Below are 19,556 nucleotides of genomic sequence, written 5' to 3' on the forward strand. Positions count from 1 at the left end.
GTTTTTGAAGGCACTGACAAATGATGTCTTCCTGCTGAAAGGGGTATCTGATCAGAAAATGCTCATACATATACGTGTATGGGTCATGTATGGGAAGGCAACGACAAACAACCTATTTTCTTGTTTAGTGTTTGGTTTAAAATTAACACCAGCCTCCTGCTAAATCCTGGCTAAGTTCTAATAGTCATTTTTGGCAGGTGACAAGCCATTATTTGGCATTTCTTCTCAGCCCTAAAAAAAACTCAATCAAACTGATTGGTGTAAAAGTGAAAGCATTGTTGGAGAATGCTGTCCAGTGGCTGCTGTGTGCAACGAAGGGAAGTTGTTTTCCTGCCAAGTCTTGCTCTGGACAAACTTAATCTTTACTTAAAATCTACTCAGGGCTCCTTGTGGCAGCAGTGTTGGTAGGACTGTGGCGGCAGCACAGTGAGTGTCTGTCTTGAATAATGAGCTCTATCTAATCAACAGACTGTTGGAGGCTGTGTTGACATAAAGCACAGTAAGAGTCCTGCCATGGCCACGGGCAGGCCAGCTCACCCAGTGGCATTAAAGCAAGAGCTCATTTTCAGCTTTTCAGCGATGGGAACCAGTCGTTGTCATCCATGACACAGTGTTACTGCTCTAGGTTTGAGGACATGGTGTGGGAGTGTATATGTATGTGTGTGTGTGTGTGTGTGTGTGTGTGTGTCTTAGTTTACAGAAAGTGCAGCCCACTGTGTCGCAGGGTTGCCTGCTTAGATAAATGAGTGAGGATGTGTGCTGGTGAGCCCGGATTGTGTCTGAGCCCGCCACAAGAGCAGCTTGAAATGTAATGGTGAATGTTCAGCTCAGAATATGATTCGGTGCGTTTCAAGCGTGGCTGTGAGAACTTCATGTTCGAGTGTGTGTATATCCAAGTGAATGGGGTGTGGGAGACCCTCTGCCAATCCATTTAAACTGCACCCTTGTGTAACTGCTTGCAGATTGACTGCTTTCTACATCCCTCCTCTGCTCCCTCTCTCTCTTTCTTACACACACACACAGACACACACACACACACACACACACACACACACACACACACACACACACACACACACACACACACACACACAGACACTTTACGGTGTGAGATCCTTTGGCTAAGAATGGTACAGTTTGATGTGAAAAAATCTGACTGCTATGGAAGCATCCGTTGTACTCCAGCTGGGAGCCTGTGAGCTCTAACACAAGCCAAATGAAACCAAACGTACTACTGTATATTTAGCCAATTGTGTGCTCGCTAATGTGATCTGAGTGCTGTTGAAGTTTTTGGACAAAGACTGAAATGCTTGATCTCGCATATGAGGACAATTGAATGGATGTAATGGAGTGCAAACGTGCACCTCCATGCGTGTACACACTGGTGTTTGTTGCATTGGGGAATTGTATTCATATATTTTTCCAAATATAGCTGTCTGCAGGCATCTGCAGAGTGCTGTGTAATAAGCTGCCTGTTTCTGTTTGGCTCTTTCAGACAATCCCAGCCAGGTGTCCAGAGCTCTGGTTGCAATAGAGACATTAGACCTGAATGACAATGCACCCGAGCTGGACAGGCAATACACAACGGCCATGTGCGACTCATCGACCATCGGGCAGGTCAGTATGTGTTTAAATGACCTTTGACGTCAATGCATTTGTCTGTATGAAGAGTTCTGTTCCAACAGTACAATTTAAAGCCCCTATGTGTACAAAATGCATTTTAATAGCATCTTTCAAATGATTGTGCTGGAACAAGCTTTTGTTTGTATGAAGGTGCAAGCAGTGCTGAAGATTGTAATTTGAAGAAGACGCAAAAAAAAACCTAGTACCAAAGTCTCACAAGGTTTTTAAAAATTCATGTTTATGGGCCCTAGGTAATAGGTTGTCAAGTACCTGCATTGGAAAAGGGCTGTATGTGTTGCTTCAGCTGTACTTTGTGTTTACTGCTAATCAGCAAATGTTAGTATGCTAACACGCTAAGCCAAGATAGTGAACATGGTAAACATTATACCTGCTAAGCATTACAGGTATAAACAGAACAGCCTCACAAAGCTGAACGCATGGCTGCAGACTCTTAGTCTTGTTTAAAAGTATGTACTTAAGCTGCTATAGTACGCTAACAAAAATATTTGCTTTAAATATGAACATGCAATGTTTTTGTACAGTGATGTCTCCTATAAAGAAACATACAGTTCTTCAAAAGCTGTTTCCATTTAAATAAGGAAGCATATTATTCAAAGCCATGACTATTCAAGTATAGCTGCATATACAGTTCAGTAGTACTAAGCTATATCTATTCAAATGTGGCAGCATACAACTACAGTGTGCCCATTCACCATGGAGGCAGGTGAATCCTCCATGGCCTGCTATCAGAGCGCAGCAGCTATTCACATTGTAATTAAACTTGAGTCTCCTCTCAGACTGTCTCCCTCCCTCCTGCTGTCTGCCTTGCTTTATTTGTGTTCTTGTCTATTTTTCTGCATCATGGTGCTCTTACTTGATCCTATCTCAATTATAGAAATCATCTCCATGCTCCTCAATCTCTCACTGGAAACCATTCTTCTTCCCTCCATCTTCAGTATTCCATGCTGGCTCCATTGCCATAATTTGGTGTCTTGGCCCATCTGTTGTTTTTGCTGGTGTTTTCATTGCTCTGCTTGTGTCTTTGTTGTTTGGCCACTAAATCTGTGATTCTATGGCAACGGCGTTGATTTGTTTTTGCCTGTGATGTTCATGTTTGTGCTTGTGTATACTGCTATGTGAGTGAGCGGGAGACAGTTCAAGAAAGAAAGATTATGATATCTTCGAATGTGTTGGGGTTTGTGTATGCACGTCTCTGTATGACAAGTCATTAGCCAAGACGCGTTTGAATATTCACACACAGCAAGTGATAACATAATGCGACTGTACAAATCTTCTCAAGGCCTAGAGACACTGACTAACTCAAAGAGAGCACGCTGCACCCTTCATCCCTGCATTCAGTCCCGTAACTAGCACTCGAAAGCATTTCTAAAAGGACGTCTTGCATAATGATAACTGGAGTTTTTCATTAAAAAGAAATTACCCATCAGCTTAGGCTGTGGGAGATTTTTTTTTTTAGATTAACTTTGTTACAATTTTCCACTGTAGACTTGTGCAGATGCTATTACTAAATTGAAAGCCACAGTGCACTGTATTTGTGAAAGGCGATTCATGTCAGACACAGTTATTTATTGGGTGCGAGTATCAGACTCAGTTCGCTTGTGTCTCTATACTAATTGTTTGGCTTGTTTTGATTCCCGCTGACGTCGGCTAATGGTCTGTAGCTAAAAGCACTCTCTGTGTAAGCCTTTCTCCCATTGCCTTCTTTTTCTCTTCTCGCTGCTCTCTGTGCTTCCCCGCCTCACAAAACACACACACACACACACACACACACACACACACACACACACACACACACACACACACACACACATTCACACCCTCTCCTCACCCAATCTCCTCGGCTCTCTCTATCTCTGTGTTTCAGGTGGTGCAGGTGTTGCGGGCGATTGATAGAGATGAGGGAGGGAATGACAGCACTGTGTATTTCAGCATCCCTCCGGAGTCCAGCGCTGCCCTCAACTTCAGCGTCAGGGATAGTGGTGGTAGGCACTCAATCTTTCCCTCTCTCTGTATTTCTCTCAATTCACTTTTTTGTTCCCTAGGCAGACACACACTGTTTTTTCCCTCGCTTTTTTAAGCCTCTTAATCCCACATTTTCTTACTGCCTTTCTCTTTCCATCGTCGTCTTTTCTCCTATTCTCTCTTTCTTTTACCCTCATCTCAACCCTCTGCCTCTTCCTCGTCTTTCTGCCTCTCCCTTCCCTTTTTCTGTCCCTGCCTCTCTCTTCTACCATCCATCTCCCAACTCTGGTGGCCCCATTGTTTTGCTTTGTTATCCCCCTCTCTTTTATCCGTCCCTCTTGTTTGCCTTCCCATATCCACTACATCCATCTTCTCCTCCCCACAACCACATATATTTATTGTTTCCAATGAAAAGCTTTTGAAGAAATCAGAGCTGCTTCATTTAATTCACTTCAACTAAACTGAATTTAGCTACTTAGTATTTGTTTCTAGTACAGTGGTCCATACCGCTATCTTTGGCCCCTTTTCCTGCACAAATACACACATACTGTATATAGAGTGCGAGTACACACTAACATAGACACATACAGTACCGTACAAAAAAAATGTAAACATACACATTCACGCATGTTGGGCTAGTTAGTTCAAGGAAGTAATGTACTACTGATCTGATTATTTTTAAGTTTAAACATAATATCCTAGTAGTGGGGTTATTTTTGCTAAAGAAAACAAAACAAATAGGAAAAAAAAAGATTTGCCAACAAATATCTACTGTGCTAAAATTACATTCACAAACATTTTGTATCTTAGACCAGTATTTTTTTGTACATAACGGCAAAAAAATTGGTCCACAAATATACATTTTTGCAATTATGCATCACCTGTGGAGTTTTCTTGTAAACAAACACAGTTATGTTTGCAGGCAGTTTTTCACACCAAAACACATTATTTGGATCCTTGAGGCCCAACAAACATGCTGAATAAAACATTTGCAAAGCTGAAGTTTTTGCATATTTTGAAACCTGCACTATTTACTGTACAATGCATCCGTGATTACATCAGCTAGCAGTCTTCTTCTCTTTTCACCTTCTGCTGTTTTGCTACACTTTTTGATGCATTACAGCCACAGACTGTCAATCAGTGGAAAAGCATAACACTGGGGTTGCTTTCTGCTTACATGCACTACACATTTGCATTACTGCCCTCTGTATCTGGCAGAAATACATATCAAAACATTGCATCAACAGTGGTCAAAAACAAACTTATTTAGTACGTCCATTTTAGTTGGTTGAAGTCATGCATCACGTTAGCTAGAGATATCAGTTGTCAAACGAGTTCTAGCAAGTCAATTTGTCCCATATATATTTACTTCTAAAACATTTTTGAAAAATTGAAGCAGTATTTATTGATTTTTTTTGGCCACTTAAGGGCAGCGCAACATATTATTGACATATTATTACCATAAAAAGTCGATATGGTGAACGTGTTTTACACATCCAGCAGACACAGAGCAACATTAGCATTGATCTGAAGTCATGTTTCTGTCCACTTGACGAATGTCCAGTATTCGCTCTCCTTTTAGCTTTGTTTTGGTCTCCACCAACTCCCCAGGTAAATTTTGGGCTCTTTAGCAGCTAAATGCTACATCATGTTCACCAGCTAGTTGCTAACTTTGTCTGCCACTGGTGCTGAGCAGGTAGCGTACAATGAGTTTATCAGAGCTTTTTCACTGAAAACAGCTGCGTGCTGCGGTTAGAAACGAGGTTGATGCGAGTGGTGACAGTGAACCGAACAATAAAGTAGGCCATAAAACCAAAACAGTTAGCAAAAATCTGCTAAAACACTCGGTCGAGCTGGGGGGGGCACTGAGTTGGGTGATAATTCTCTGTGGGTTTGGCAGTACGAGCAACCCCTTTCAGATTACACGTAGTTATTTGACCCATTGTTAACTGTTTTGAATTGATTAGTGCAAGTTTAAGCAAATTGTACTATTTCTAAATGATTAAAAAGTTCATAGTTAAGGTATCTTGATTCACATTTGCACCATTGGCCTGCTAATTGTTCCTAAACTTGGCAAAACCATGAGGAGCGAACCTGCTCTGGTTGGACTGTGGATCAGGAGGATAAATTCACTGACATGTGGAATCAAAGGCCTCTTTGATGTGTCATCCAACAGTAGAACAGAGAAAAAGAAGAACATGTTCTGTTGTGATATGGACAGCTTGTCTGACAAAGGCATGCTAGATTGTTTGCTTTGTTAAAAATGATAATGATTTGATCTGTGATTTGGATCAGAGAAGATTCTTTTGATAATTGAGTCATGACACTTCACAGCTCTTCTGCCCAAAAGTAAGCGGATTCAGACCATTCATTCAATTTTCTATATTAAAATAATTGAATGAATGGTCCGACATGTGAGCCGACAGGTGTGAGAGTCTTTGTATTGGACAGTACTCCCATGCAGATGGATATAATGGCAGTAGTTTGAAATGTGATAGTATATCAGACTTTATGTTTGAGTTTTGTAGCCAACTGGGAGCCATTAATCATTAAGTGTGGCTGCAGTAGAGAGGAGGATACGCTCTGGTCTAATTGAAACACTCTACAGTAGATTCATCCTGTTAGCTCAAATTAGTATCATTGTTATTCTGCTGTGAGACATTGTAGCTTCAGTGGTAGAAAAAGGTTCACAAATGAGGAGGTGTGAAATGAAATAGTAATAATAATAGAGGAAGCTGGACTCCCCAAAGTTAGATATTTTTTCTGCCTTTTCCTTTGTGGTATAAATCAGTCACCAATTGATTAGAAGCACAAATTTACATGAGCACAGGGAAAATTTCACCATTGTAACCTCCTTCTGCCATTCAGCGCAGGAAAAAATTTGAAAAATTGCACCGTGCAGTTAACAATGGATGAATTATCTTCCTCTCCAGGCCCCACGGGCAGCCTGGTGCTCCTGTCCCAGCTCCAGCCGCTGTCCCGCTCCCAATCCTCCACACTGACGCTCTACGTGCCGCTGGTCCTGAGGGATGGGACGTCAGGCCTCACCAGCACCGGGACAGTCACCGTGTCGGTCTGTCCCTGCCTGAGAGGAGGGGCACGGGCCGGGGAGAAAGACAAGGACAAACAGGCCGAGGGCGAGTGGGACTGGGAAAGAGAGGCGGTGTGTCTCCCTCAGCAGTCCACACTGCCTTCCCCTGGGCTCAGTACCGCTGCCCTGCTGGCTATCCTGGCTTGTGTCGCTACGCTATTGGGTAAATACTTACATAAAGTTTATGAACAACATAGTGATGAAGTCTGGGATCACCACAAGACAATAACAACCGCGAAAATGAAAGATAGGAATTATTTTTTGTCCCTTGAAAGACCCTTACTTATATAACCTACATCATGTTTTTATTACAGCGCTTAGTATTATTTATATAGTGAAGTTATATCATTAAGATTTACTGCCTATAAAGGAGTTTAATGCTAATCTACAAAAGATGAGTAAATAGCGTTTAGGGCTGTTTACCCTCCACCACATCCCTGGATGCTTAATCTGCATATGAAAATAATGGAAGCAGCAGCGTAAATATTACTCTTAGTCACAGCTGCTCAATAACATGGTTTACTTTTCCTCGCAGTTTTGGTCCAAATGTCTCCTCTGGCAAGGTCAGCACTAATCACTGCTAAAATAACAATTCTGAGTGATTATCTGGGCCCTCCGGTTTTTGATAGCGGCATAATAAAATGTCACTGCCACCTTTGCAGAAACTCTCAAATGCTCAATTGGATAATGTCTAGGTGCTGAGAAGGCTTTGGCTCGTGGCCAGCATCATTGTCATTTCTATTCAGTCTGTTGGATCACTACCCATGCCTTGTTGATAGGGGCATTATCATTCTGGAAGAGACCAGCTCAATCAAGAAAGAAACGCAACATGGCGTGAAGGTGATCATGCAGAGTGGCTTTTGGTGGAGTTTAGAATTTAGTTCTCCAAGTGACAAGGACATAAGCTATACCAGGAAATACACACAACATTATAGCCATCGCCTCAAGTTTGTCCCTATAAAATAGAGCTAGAGTTTTGTTCCAGTACAATTTTGTTTTTCTTGTCTAAAAGAGGTCCATGCTAATCAGTGTAACTGGGCCTTCCTCAAAATGCCAAATGTTCTTACAGAAGCTCTGACAATAGCTCCATCAGGAACCCATCTGGTTATTAAAAAGGGGCTTGGCATACATAAGGTGGATATCGGGCCATTTGGTAACTTACTCTTCATGCAAGTTGTGGATAGAGGCTCCTATGAAGAGAGAAATACATGTTATTCATGGCAAGAAGGTGGTTCCTCAAATTGTTCTGAATAGATTAGAGTTTTCCCACTCCTTTCAGGTGTCATTAGATTAGCACCATGGAAATCAAATAATGCATCCTCCAACAATATTAAGGCTGTAACTAGGCCGTGCGTGTAACTAAGAACAGTAGGTCTGTCAAGGTTTGGATTTCTCCTTTTTTCTTCTTCTAACAGTTTGCATGGAGCTCTAATAAGAGAACACTCAGTATCTCAAGAGTTTGGAGGCATTTTGTAGCCTTTCCAAAACCAAAAACACAAGAGCAAAAATGTAACAAATGGAAACAGTATGCATCTGCTCTTACGCCGCAAACTTCCACCGATTGGGAGCCAAGATGCTAGTATATCATAGTTTAGAGCAGGCCTATTCAATTGGTGGAAGCAACCTCCGAGTATATATAGCATATATTGTGTATGGAAGTAGCTAACGAGTGAGCCATCTCGTTTCCTTCTTATCTCTGTTGACAGCCAGTCATATCTTTCACAAATCAACGTTTTCTCATGTGAGTTCCGACCACGCTTAGTAGCTTTTCAAAACATCTGGCTATTGAAAGTCACAAGTAGGGAAGTGCTCTACTGAAAATATGTCTCTGTCAACCCTGAAACATAAATTTGACAATGAAAACCATGCCTGGACTGGCAAGTATTTGTTTATTTTACCGCCATTTCCAAACGCCTGCTATTTTATTTTTATTACATTAATTTGCATTTGTTTAAAATTTATCATTACCAAAAACAAAAAAAAAAAAAGTTTTAAATAGGCTGCTGAAAATGTCTGGCCCATCTACATTTCCTGGTATTAAAATCTGACCCAACTGAATTTGTGATTGAATAGCCCTGGTTTAGAGTAATAATAGTGGCTCTGTCTTGCTATATCTAAATCCTTTTTACAGGGTTCTCGCTTTAGAATGAATCAGTTGGAAACATTAAATAGTCAGCTGGAGGTGGAGTTTTCAACCAACCCATGAACTTTTCCTTTTCTAGCTACAGCTGACAAAATCCACGGTGGTCGACTAGAAATGAGAATCCTGCTTTTGTTAACTTCTGTGTCAAATCAAAGACCCGTTGATTGAAAAATTGCTGCAAATTTCAAATTTTGGGGTGTTGTGAAAATCTGTTTTGACTGTTCTCAGGTGTCTTTTAAAAAAAAAAAAGAATTTATGCAAGTCATGTTGAGGTAGGTTTTCCGCAGGTCGTTTCTGATTGGGCCCAAACCCACGAAGACCCAGAGTCTTCATGCAAGTATTCCTAATATTAATTATATACATGATAAACATTTGAGTTTAACAATAATTCTTGTCAAACAGGGCACGACTATAGCAGATCAAACCATTCTTTCCAGGTAGCCTTGTTGGACAACTGTCGAAGAGCCAGCCTGGTTCTCAGCCCTGGGTCAAATGTAGCTCTCTGCTCTGGGAATACGGAATAAGAGTCGTGGAGTCATGGGAGAATAAAGCGTCCATTTGCCTGGCCGCAGCTCAAAGTCAATTACACAGTGGAGGCATGCAGCCTGCTGAAATGATATACCAGCCCTTTAACCCAAGGCTTCTTCTGTATTTGTTGTGCCTCTGTGTCTCACCTCTTTGTCTGCCTGAAATTTTCTCACTCTCTCCTCTTCCTCCCTCCCTTTATTTCCCCTGTGACTTCTGCCCCCTTCCCCCTTGTTCATCATTCTTTTTCCAATTTCTCTCCTATTCCTCAATATCCTTTATTCCCGCTGCCACCCCTCTGTAGCTGTGAGTGCCCTTTCATTGTCGTTGCGCCGTCAGAAGCGCGACTCCCTGTCACCGCTGGAGGAGGACGACGTACGTGAGAACATCATAACGTATGATGATGAGGGCGGGGGCGAGGCCGACACCGCTGCCTTTGACATTGCCGCACTCCAGAGTGCCCCGCACAGCTCTCGCTCACATGGCTATCGCACACTGGACAGCAGGAATGTGTAAGTAGGCAGAGGGTGCGTTTGTGGTCATACATATGTAACACTTGTTTAATTACATCAAACCTCATAGCTGGCCTCTTATTACGCGCTAAAAGGAAGTGAGGAAAGAAACAAATTTATCTCTTCAGAGTAATAGCTTTATCTCAATCCAGCACTTAATTGATCAACCTAAGTAACTGATCAAGCCGTAACTCCCAGGTCATAATCAGTCACCGATCAAAGTGCTGAGACAGAAGGCTATCAAGCTTTGCATTCCTCAGAGACCACTTTGTTGTGCTCATTTTGTTAGAGCTCGTTTATGTTCTGCTACATCAGAGAGTTGTTTTCACCCACTTTGATGTTTCTGTGAAACATTGTTATTGCCTTTGGACTAATAATTAGCTCCGATGAATTCATGCAAGCCATATGGGGAGGCCATAAACAAGTACAAAGGCTGCTTTTAGTTTATCGAAAATTGCTTCTCGCAATTTATGGAGGTGGACACAACAACATGAAAAACCTTTTATATCTAATGCAATCCATTGCAATATCCCTGCAATAAATACTACCTTTGTGAAGATTTTAATGTTTCATTTTTGTTGACACAGAGGAATGGATAGTTAAACTTTATGATAACTTTAAAGCTGTACTTTGTGGTTCTGTTGTATTGCACTGGTAAGCTCTTACAGAGACCAAATTTGCACATGAATTTCTGTTTATTTGTCATTGGAAGTAGTAGCAGCTCTATAATGTGTTCTGTGGCTCTGGGGGGAGCTTTCTCAAGTCTGGGAAAGTAACCCTGATGATGTCTTCAGGGTTATCTTGGATTGGGCTCTGAGACTCCACATTTTTAATATTATATTTAGTGTAATTTGGTCTTCATACTACGGGCCAAAAGTCAGGCTATCTTGGCCTCGGCTGCATCAATTTTGACTATTTAATTGGAGTACCCCTTTACTGTTATTTTGCCCACTTGAATATTATTTCCCAAGGTGGACAAATAAACATAAATACCCTACAATGTGCATATCATGCTACATGGTACAAAACCACAAACCATGGTCTCAAAAATATTGTGTGTGTCCTGGTGGGCCAGCAAGTTAAGATTCTGATTCACACCAGAGACCTTTATTTCCTGTCACTCTGTATTGTTCAGTGTCAAATAAAGTAAAAAATGACACAAAAATGACCCAATTTACCTGACTAAGTTAAATGGAGACTTTGAATCGTGTCTTACAGACGTTACGCCCATCGTGGCCAAGACAAAACTCGCACCTATAGCTGGGCTCAAAATCCGGGTGTGGATCACAACTACTCAGGACCAGGAGGACCTCTCTATGGTCGCCTCTGTTACAGCAGCCACACCTTACCCGTTCTCCGCCGCACACCAGGGGGGACATTTGAACCAGGCCTGGCAGAGCTGGGATACCGCTTTCCTGGAGGCCAGCCAGACCACTCTCTGGTCATCCAGAACCAGGGGGCCATGGTAGGGCCCATGGAGTCTGGGGCGGTGTACATAGCTCCCACGGACCACAGCACAGGAAGCCGAACGGGGAGCCGCACGGGAAGCCGTGACGGGACCGCACCCCAAAGTGGGGTGAGCACGTCGGATGGAGGAACGCCGAGGACCAGTGACAGCCAGGAGAGAGGAGGAGGGACAGGAACTGCAAGCAACTGTACAGAGGGAAGCAGTGAGGACAAAGGGAACCACAGTCAAGATGTGGACTGGGTAAGGATTACAGTGACTCCACTTTCACACCAAATGCGCAATTTGGGATCCTAGTTCAGCTGATCTGATTTTATCCTAAATATGCTGACCTCCATGACGAACGTCCTATGCCATTCTGGCATTGATAGGAGGCAGAAGTTATGGTGGATCCAATTTTGCTCTCAAGAAAAATAGAAAACTTAATTTTGTGCACTTCAAATTCAAGGAGTTATGTAATTCTACTCTTCGATCCGGTCTTCAGAGAGATGATGGAGGATGCCAGATTAGAAAATCCAAGTTAGCTGTTTTATGCTTTTGGTAATGACGTCCTTCAATATACATTGTGCAAATGATGCATACTTGCACGTTTGGTGTGAAACTGGCAACTGAATGGATTCTTTAATACATGGATGGATGGATGGATGGATGGAAGGTTGGCTAAATGTTTCAGGAAGGAGAAAAAGTGATAGATGTTGCATTGAATAATTAATTAAAATTGAATAAATGACTTGATTAATGATAGATGGCTGCATTGGGGGAAGCATTAAAGATAAATGGATGACTTAATTATTCAATTAAATAAGCAAACAAGTAAATAAGAAAGTAATTAAGCAAATATAAAATAATTATTAAGTTTGCATTCAACCTCATATACTATATTATTACAGTGATTGCAACACTATAATATTTTTAATCTCTGCACTGTAGCAGAAATGTCCAGGACAATGCTGGGAGAAGATGATGATTCAGACAGATCAGGACATTTATATCCTGCTGTTCATTATCTTTTCTATGTTTTGTTTTATTTATTAGGCCATTGCAAGGCTCTCTGGCCCTTCCTTTATTTAATTTTCAAATATTTTATCTCTCAATCACTTCCCTCTCCATCTTCCTCTCACAGTGCAGTGTTAGTTCATTTTAGTGTCAATTAATATCTAAGGCTTCTTCCAACTCTGCTTTTCTTCCACTCTGTTCTACTCAATGTCTGTCTCTCCTCGTCTCAATCATATTTTTATCATCACCATCTCCTGCTTTTCCCCCATTTGGGCACTATGTCATCACACTCCCCCATCTCCCTGCTTTCATTATGCCTCTTATTGAATTATCCTTCATCCCATTTTGTGTTACTGTAACCAAACCTAACAGTACCACACCCTACCCCAGCCCCGAACTGAAACCACTCGTGCTCGCCTACGTTCCCTCCAGGTGCAGTCGGAGACATTACCCAGAGAACACAACCTCGTCATGACCCGATCTGGCTCCATGATGGGCCAGGGTCACGGTGCAGGAGGCTGGGTGTGCGACTCGGCTACCCTCCCCATGGCGGGACGCAGGGCCTCCCGCGCCGGCTTGTCCCCAAAACGCACGAGCTCTGGCCAGGCTGAATCTGACTCAAGCGGAGGAGGAGGAGGAGGAGGAGGAGGAGGAGGAGGAGGCAGTGGAGGAGGAGGAGGAGGAGGGGGAAGTGGAGGTGGAAATGGGGGCACCTCCACAGATGGACAACAGCAACCTGCCAGTGGACGCAACTACGCCACTGTCCTGCAGGGGGAGGTGTCTGGACAGAGGGACTACCCCGGCAGCTTGGGGAGAGGAGGACTGGAGATGGGGAGCAACTTTGTGGTAGCGAGGCCAGACAGGGAGGGCGGAGGGATATCATCTGTCTACCCAGAAGCAGCTGGCTTTATTGGGGACTGGCGTGATCGGGTGGGTCTGGGGGGGTATGTTTTGGGCAGAAGGGATATGACCCCCCAGATTTTTCCCTTCCCAGGGCAGCCTCGAGGAGCATACGGCGGGGTGATGGGCTTTGGGGCCGGTTGGGTTCCAGGAATGGAGGCTGTGAGAGGAGCACCAGGGCCTGGGGGTCCCTCCTTGGCACTGAGGGTGGGCGAGTTCCTACGTCTGCGTCTTGCCCAGGTCACTTTTGACCCATCACAGCCACCGTACGACTCTGTGCAGGTGTACGGCCTGGAGGGCACAGGGTCCCGGGCTGGATCCCTCAGCTCCCTCGAGAGTGAAGGAGAGAAGGATGCAGAGAAGGAGGAGTGGGGGGCAGGGCTGGAAGAGTGGGGTCCCCAGTTCCAGAAATTAGCCCAACTCTTCAAAGAAAGGGAGAAAGAGAGGGAAGAGAAGGAAAAAGTTGAAGATGGTGCCAAAAAGGAGAAGGAAAAGAAAGAAGATCCAGAGAAGAAAGAGAAAAAAGAGGGAGGAGCGCAGGCTGGAGAAGAGGGCAAAGACTGAGGAAGGATACAATGAAACAAATAGGGGCAAAGGGGGTAAGAGAGGAAGGGAGGGAATAGGAGGATGATGAAAAGACAACCAGAGCTAGAATAATGTGAAGAGAAGTTAAAGGCGAGAAAGATGAAGAGGCAAAGTAATAAAAAGAGACAGAGAAAAATGAGCCTAGGGAGGATGGAGAATGCGAGGGCAGGGGAGGGAGTGATTGATGTAATTTAAAGCAATAAGTGTTGAAACGCTGATATGGTTGAGCACAGATACTGAGACAATGCAGAGGCTGCTTCTGCTCGGGGCAGCAACAATTTGTTAAACGCTTTGGACAAAGAAAAACAACCCAAACATCCAAGACTCGATTTAATTCAACTCTCACGTATGGAATGAGAAACAGCAGGAAACAAGAAGGAAGACGTTTCTCCTTGCGTGTGTTGGTCTGCACTTTGTGTCTGCATGTGTGTTTGTGTGTGAGCGAAGTCTGTGAGAGAACAAGGATGTGCAAGAAAGAGTGCATGTAGGCACTTGTATATGTGTGCATATTTAACACAGACGGAGCAAGAGTGGCAGGGAGAAATAATGATACCCAGAGACAATTTAAAGATGAGACTGATGACTGATGATACATGAGCTGCAACATTAGTTTTCGGGACAAGAGTAAACATATAACAAAGAAGTTTAGAAACTAGGATAACACACAGGGGATAAAATATATATTTGAATATAAAGTGAACGGGACGGGGGATAGATGTATAGAGAGAGAAATGGTCGGGAAAGTGAGACGATTGTACAGAAAAATGTTACTTTTTATTCCATCTGCAGTGGCAGAAAAGTGAATTATTCAGCTCACTACTTCATTCCAAATGAAAATGATGAATCATTTAAATCCTGCAAAAGATTCTCCCTCCTCTCAGCCCACAAGGAAAACAGACATTGTGAAAAATTTAAATGATTTAGGGATGCGATCCCCCACTCCCCGACCCCTCTCATCCCTCCAGCTTTTTGTAGTTGAGTGTTGATATGTTTACAAAGATTCACACACAAACACACAGACACAAAAGAACTGATGAACACCATAAGGCTTTGATTGTACTACAGTAAATTATAAAAGCAAAACCATCCACAATCTACTATATGGAGTAATGACTCTATTATTGATCTCTTAAATGTTTTTATGGAAGAAGTCTCCTATTTTTTATGCGTATCCCCCCCTGTAGTCTCACTTGACACGTCTTGAGGACAAAGTATGCATGATTTTTGAAAACAACAAAAAACCTAAAAAGGCAATCAATTCCACTTTGAACACTCATACTGCCCAAATGAAAATTCCCATAGATCTCTGTAATGAAATTATAGGGGAACAACACCACAGAGACTCCCGTGACAGGCTTTTTGTTCTTGTTAAAGGTCAGGATGCAAATGAGCTGGAGTTTTCAGCTGGAATGCACTTTTATACTGTGTGATGTTCAATAATAGATTATGAATAATGTCAAAGATTCCAGTTGTTTTATAAGATGTCAATTAAACAAAAAGATACAATGTCTGACTGTATGTAAAAGCATTTCAAATGTAAATACTGCTGAATATTATTGCTAAAAGAGAGTATATAAAATGAAAAATAAGTTTAAAAAAATCTAAAACAGGACTTACATGTCCAAATGGAGCACTGTTGGGACTATCTGTATGTACTGTAGATTAGAAATGGATTAACTGAGCTGGACGTAACAGCCTCCTGGACTGAAAATAACACCATGTATTCAACATCTACGTAGTAAGTGAACAGGTTTGGGTTTGTTTTGTGGTAGTGCTCGTCTGAGATGGACAAGCCAAGGGTTCAATTATATATGTGGCCTCTGGCAGAAGGTTGTTGTGCAAAATATTAGTTACAGGAAGCCTCAGAAGTAGCCTGTCCCAGCGAGGAACCAATTTGATGAAAATCCAATGGAGTGAGGAGAAATTCCCCTAATAGGCATACAACAACAAAAAAAAAACCAACAATATTTTCCCTAAAATCTGGTTTGTTGTTCTGCAAAAGTAGAATAATAACACTGAAATGGAATTTGTAATATGTTTCAAGGACAACTCTGTCATTAGTGTTGCACTGCCTGAGAGATATGAATCAAAGTTTTATAGACAGTTACAGTTATTATCTAGAAATATAATTAAGTGTACATTTAAGAGTAAGATTTTTAATGTGAGTATGGGAAAGTGACTGTCCGTCAAATTTCATCATTCATGCATTTCAGGCAATTCAATGACCGTATTAATATTGCATTTTGCTTTACCTTGACCACTACATATATCTAAAGTCAAGTGAATTCTCTAATTTTGTGGAATGATAATAATGACTAATATTTGTTGAATTTTCCTGACAAAGGCTTTACAGAGTTATCTGAGTCCAGAGGGGAATTTTGCCACATACCCTAACCTGAATGTCGACATCTTTGGTGTGCCATTGCAGAAATGTCACCGTTTATCACTGGTTCACTGTAAAGCCACCCACATAAGTCAAGCTGCCAGCTTTGCTAGTGTCCACCAGTTTGGTCCACCATAATCTTGCTGTCAAGGTCTGCTACTGTCAACACTTACTTAACCAATCAGGAAGTCAGGACTTCACACTGACCGAAATGAAACCCATATACACCTCTGTACCCTTTACCTGAGCCACAGACTTGTCCATACTGTGCTACTGTGCAGACTGGATGGTATCAGGACCAATGTACAAATACTGCACAATAAATGGAGAAGAGTGGGGGGTGCAGAACCTCAGAGGAGTTCTAATTAATTGTGGCTGTCAACAATAGCTCAACACCCTAAAGCTACCTAAACGTCAGTGTAATCCAAAGTGAAGGTATATGGGCTATTAGACATTTACAGTAATATACTGTGCGCCAAGTTTAAAGGATAATTCTGGTTTATTACAACTTGGGTCTTATTTTCATAGTTTTTGCCATTATTTCTATCAGTAATAATAACATTGTACTCTGCAAGTTAATTGCTGAGATCTGGGACTGGGAAACATTGCTTTAAGGGAAATCCATTGGGGCAAGAAACACAAGCTTACAGGTCTTAAACAGAATATTACTGAAACTGTCTGTTGTAAAAATCTATCAAGGTTTACAGACCAGCTTCCTGGTTCAAATTTGGTCCACCGTACTTGCCATTTCTAGGCAATGAGGGATTATTACAAACATTTTGATCCCATTTACACAACAGCTAAGTGTAAATGCATGAACTGAAATCCGATTGCTCCGCATTAGTTGTTGAAAAGGTGTAATTACATCCAGAGCCTCTAAAACGCATAGGTGATTTTTACTCCTCAGTCAGTCTGTGGAAGTTGCCTCTACAGGATCTGTCCTGTGACACTGATATTAGCCTGATATTAGCCATTGTTCTCTCTGTCACATTAAAGTATGTGGGTGAGAGAACATTGTTGGTTGAGGGAGCAGCGTGAATGGGACCCCATGAAGATGATCAAACTTTTGTCTCGCTCGTAGTCCATAAACACAATTCATCCATGAGTTTGTGTTAGCTTTGGAGAGTTGTTAACTAGCTAGCTAAGCTGTTAATGTTGTAAGTAAACTTAAAGTGCAGATGTTCTTCTTCTTCATTTTTGGCAATTACCAAACAGCTTCAGGTGTTCAGACCCTTGAAAAGACAAGTGTAAACTGAGTTCCATAAACTGGTTTAGATAATCTTGCTAAATACTGACTCTTTTCACAACCTAACAGGTTGTCTGACCCCTTGTCTTTCTTGCCCTATCTGATTAGTCAGGTGTGTACAACATTATCATAACTGATAGAAATGATGGTCAAAACTACAAAAACAAGTTGTTATGAACCAGAATTATCCTTTAAACCTCATCAATATTGGAGTGAAATGCCAAATAATTTAGAATGGGCAGAGTGAAGTGATATCTTGAATGATAATTTCACTGGTACACCTAAAATGACTGCCAAAGAACTTGGAACCATTTTGTTATGAGAATAAGTATTGTTGTAAAGAGCACTAATGTGTTGATTTGCCAACGCATCATCTGGCCAATGTTTTCCTTAGCATTTATGTGGAATGTGCCAACTTTCTTAGTCTCTCTGTCTCTCAACAAACAAAAAACTATCCTCATTTTCATAACAGTATTGCCAATTCTGGGGCAGCCATTGCAAAAGCAATTAGCATGGTATACCAGTAAGTGACCTTTCTTGCCATTCTAATTACATGGTTTATTCCACAGTCTTGATTGGCTCCAGGTGTTTCATCTCTGCTGATCGGTCTAATTCAAAGTTCTGCTCTGGCTGATTGGTCAAAATCAAAGTGATGATTCTCCTGATTTGTCTTATTTCGGAGTTGTGGAGTGCTGCGCTGACTAAACCACTTGACAGAGCTGATTATCCCACCTCCTGAGCCCGGCAAATTGGTTCAATCAAAAGCGTGATTAGTTGAATCAGTTGTTTTAAATAGAATAAAAGCCTGCGGTATCTGTAGCACTCCACAGCTCTTTTTCAGTCTTTAAAATAGCTTAGATGCACCAACCCACAATGGCAGACTAAAGTGGTCCTGTCAGGCCATTTGTCAAGTCCTCTGTCAAAGAACAACTCTATATACTGAGGATAGTGAAGTCACTCTCAAAGGATAAGAGCAGGTATCTTAGCATCTAGAAATGTTGATATATAGCTTAAGGGTGCAGGGTGAAGGTCATGACATCTGGCCTCAAGAGTCCTCTTGACCCCAAACAGATAGACCCCATTGGTTCTGTGCCCCCCAGTGACTTCATTGCTCCCGCACGATGTTGATACAATTCCACAATTGCGTGCTGAACAAAGTGTATTTATTTCTGTTGTACTTTTTCTTTTTGTAAATTTGAATAAAAAAGGAACTATTTCAAAGAGATGAGTCAGACCTGCTCTGTGCTCCTTTCTACAGTCTCCCGAATTTCTGGATAATCAGACTTCTGCTGCTTGCGTGTGCCTTTTGTTTGTGTGTGTGTGTGTGTGTGTGTATGTGTGTGTGTGTGTGTCTGCAAGAGAAAGAGACAGAGGGAGAGAGCGATTGAGAGATGTGCTGTGCAGTGCATACAAATGTGTGCACACCTTGTGAGCATGTGTCTTGTTGTGAGTAGGTGGGTGTGCCTCGTTAAATTGGCCCCTTGAAATTTCCAAACCTCAGACAGTGTGTGTGTGTGCATGTGTGTGTCTAACTGCAGGATGAAGGAACACCTTGTCTGGTCTGAAACAGCCCGATGGGGGGATGTGAGGTCAGTAATAGAGGACAGACGGAGAGTTCTGCAGCAATCACGCTTTCAGACGGAGGGGGAGAGTTCTCTGTTTGTACGCGGGCAAAAAAAGAGGACATTTTGAACTCCAGCGCAGCAGCAAATAGAGCAGACCTGACAGCTGCGACCAAATAATACAAGGCCCCTTTACCAACCCTTGCAGCTCTCCTGTATTCTGCAGCCTTCGTCCTGGCTGAATGATGGATCGGGGAGATGTGCGCCATTGCTGTGTGACTGAATAGCTGGTTAAAAAGATTTATTACAATAATCAAATATGAAGGAGGGGATTATTTCTACATGATGGTTTAGAGAATGATCGTGTTAGCTGGGTCTCCGCTTGATTACAATGATAATACCCGCCTCGAGTCAGGAGAGGGAGAGAAACAGAGGGAGAGGGAAGGGAAAGAGAGAACCATATTAGCAGTTAATATGCAAGTTTGTTGCATTACATAAAACTGTATTTGTGATTGGGTTAGAGCTGATTCTGCAGAGTGCTG

At 42.2% G+C, this 19,556-nt stretch overlaps 1 protein-coding gene across 1 annotated transcript in view; it reads left to right on the plus strand.

Moving 5' to 3' along the window:
- LOC122886503 overlaps positions 1 to 18,673 on the plus strand; it is a 132,805-nt gene extending 114,132 nt beyond the window's left edge. Inside the window, 6 exon segments of the mRNA XM_044218798.1 lie at positions 1,496 to 1,617; positions 3,509 to 3,626; positions 6,540 to 6,860; positions 9,670 to 9,877; positions 11,096 to 11,585; positions 12,711 to 18,673. Coding sequence (XP_044074733.1) covers positions 1,496 to 1,617; positions 3,509 to 3,626; positions 6,540 to 6,860; positions 9,670 to 9,877; positions 11,096 to 11,585; positions 12,711 to 13,802 — 2,351 coding nt within the window. The 3' untranslated portion in view covers positions 13,803 to 18,673.
- The last annotated feature ends 883 nt before the right edge of the window (positions 18,674 to 19,556 follow it).

This window comes from Siniperca chuatsi, linkage group LG13, assembly GCF_020085105.1.
Source record: "Siniperca chuatsi isolate FFG_IHB_CAS linkage group LG13, ASM2008510v1, whole genome shotgun sequence".
Lineage (NCBI taxonomy): Eukaryota > Metazoa > Chordata > Actinopteri > Centrarchiformes > Sinipercidae > Siniperca > Siniperca chuatsi.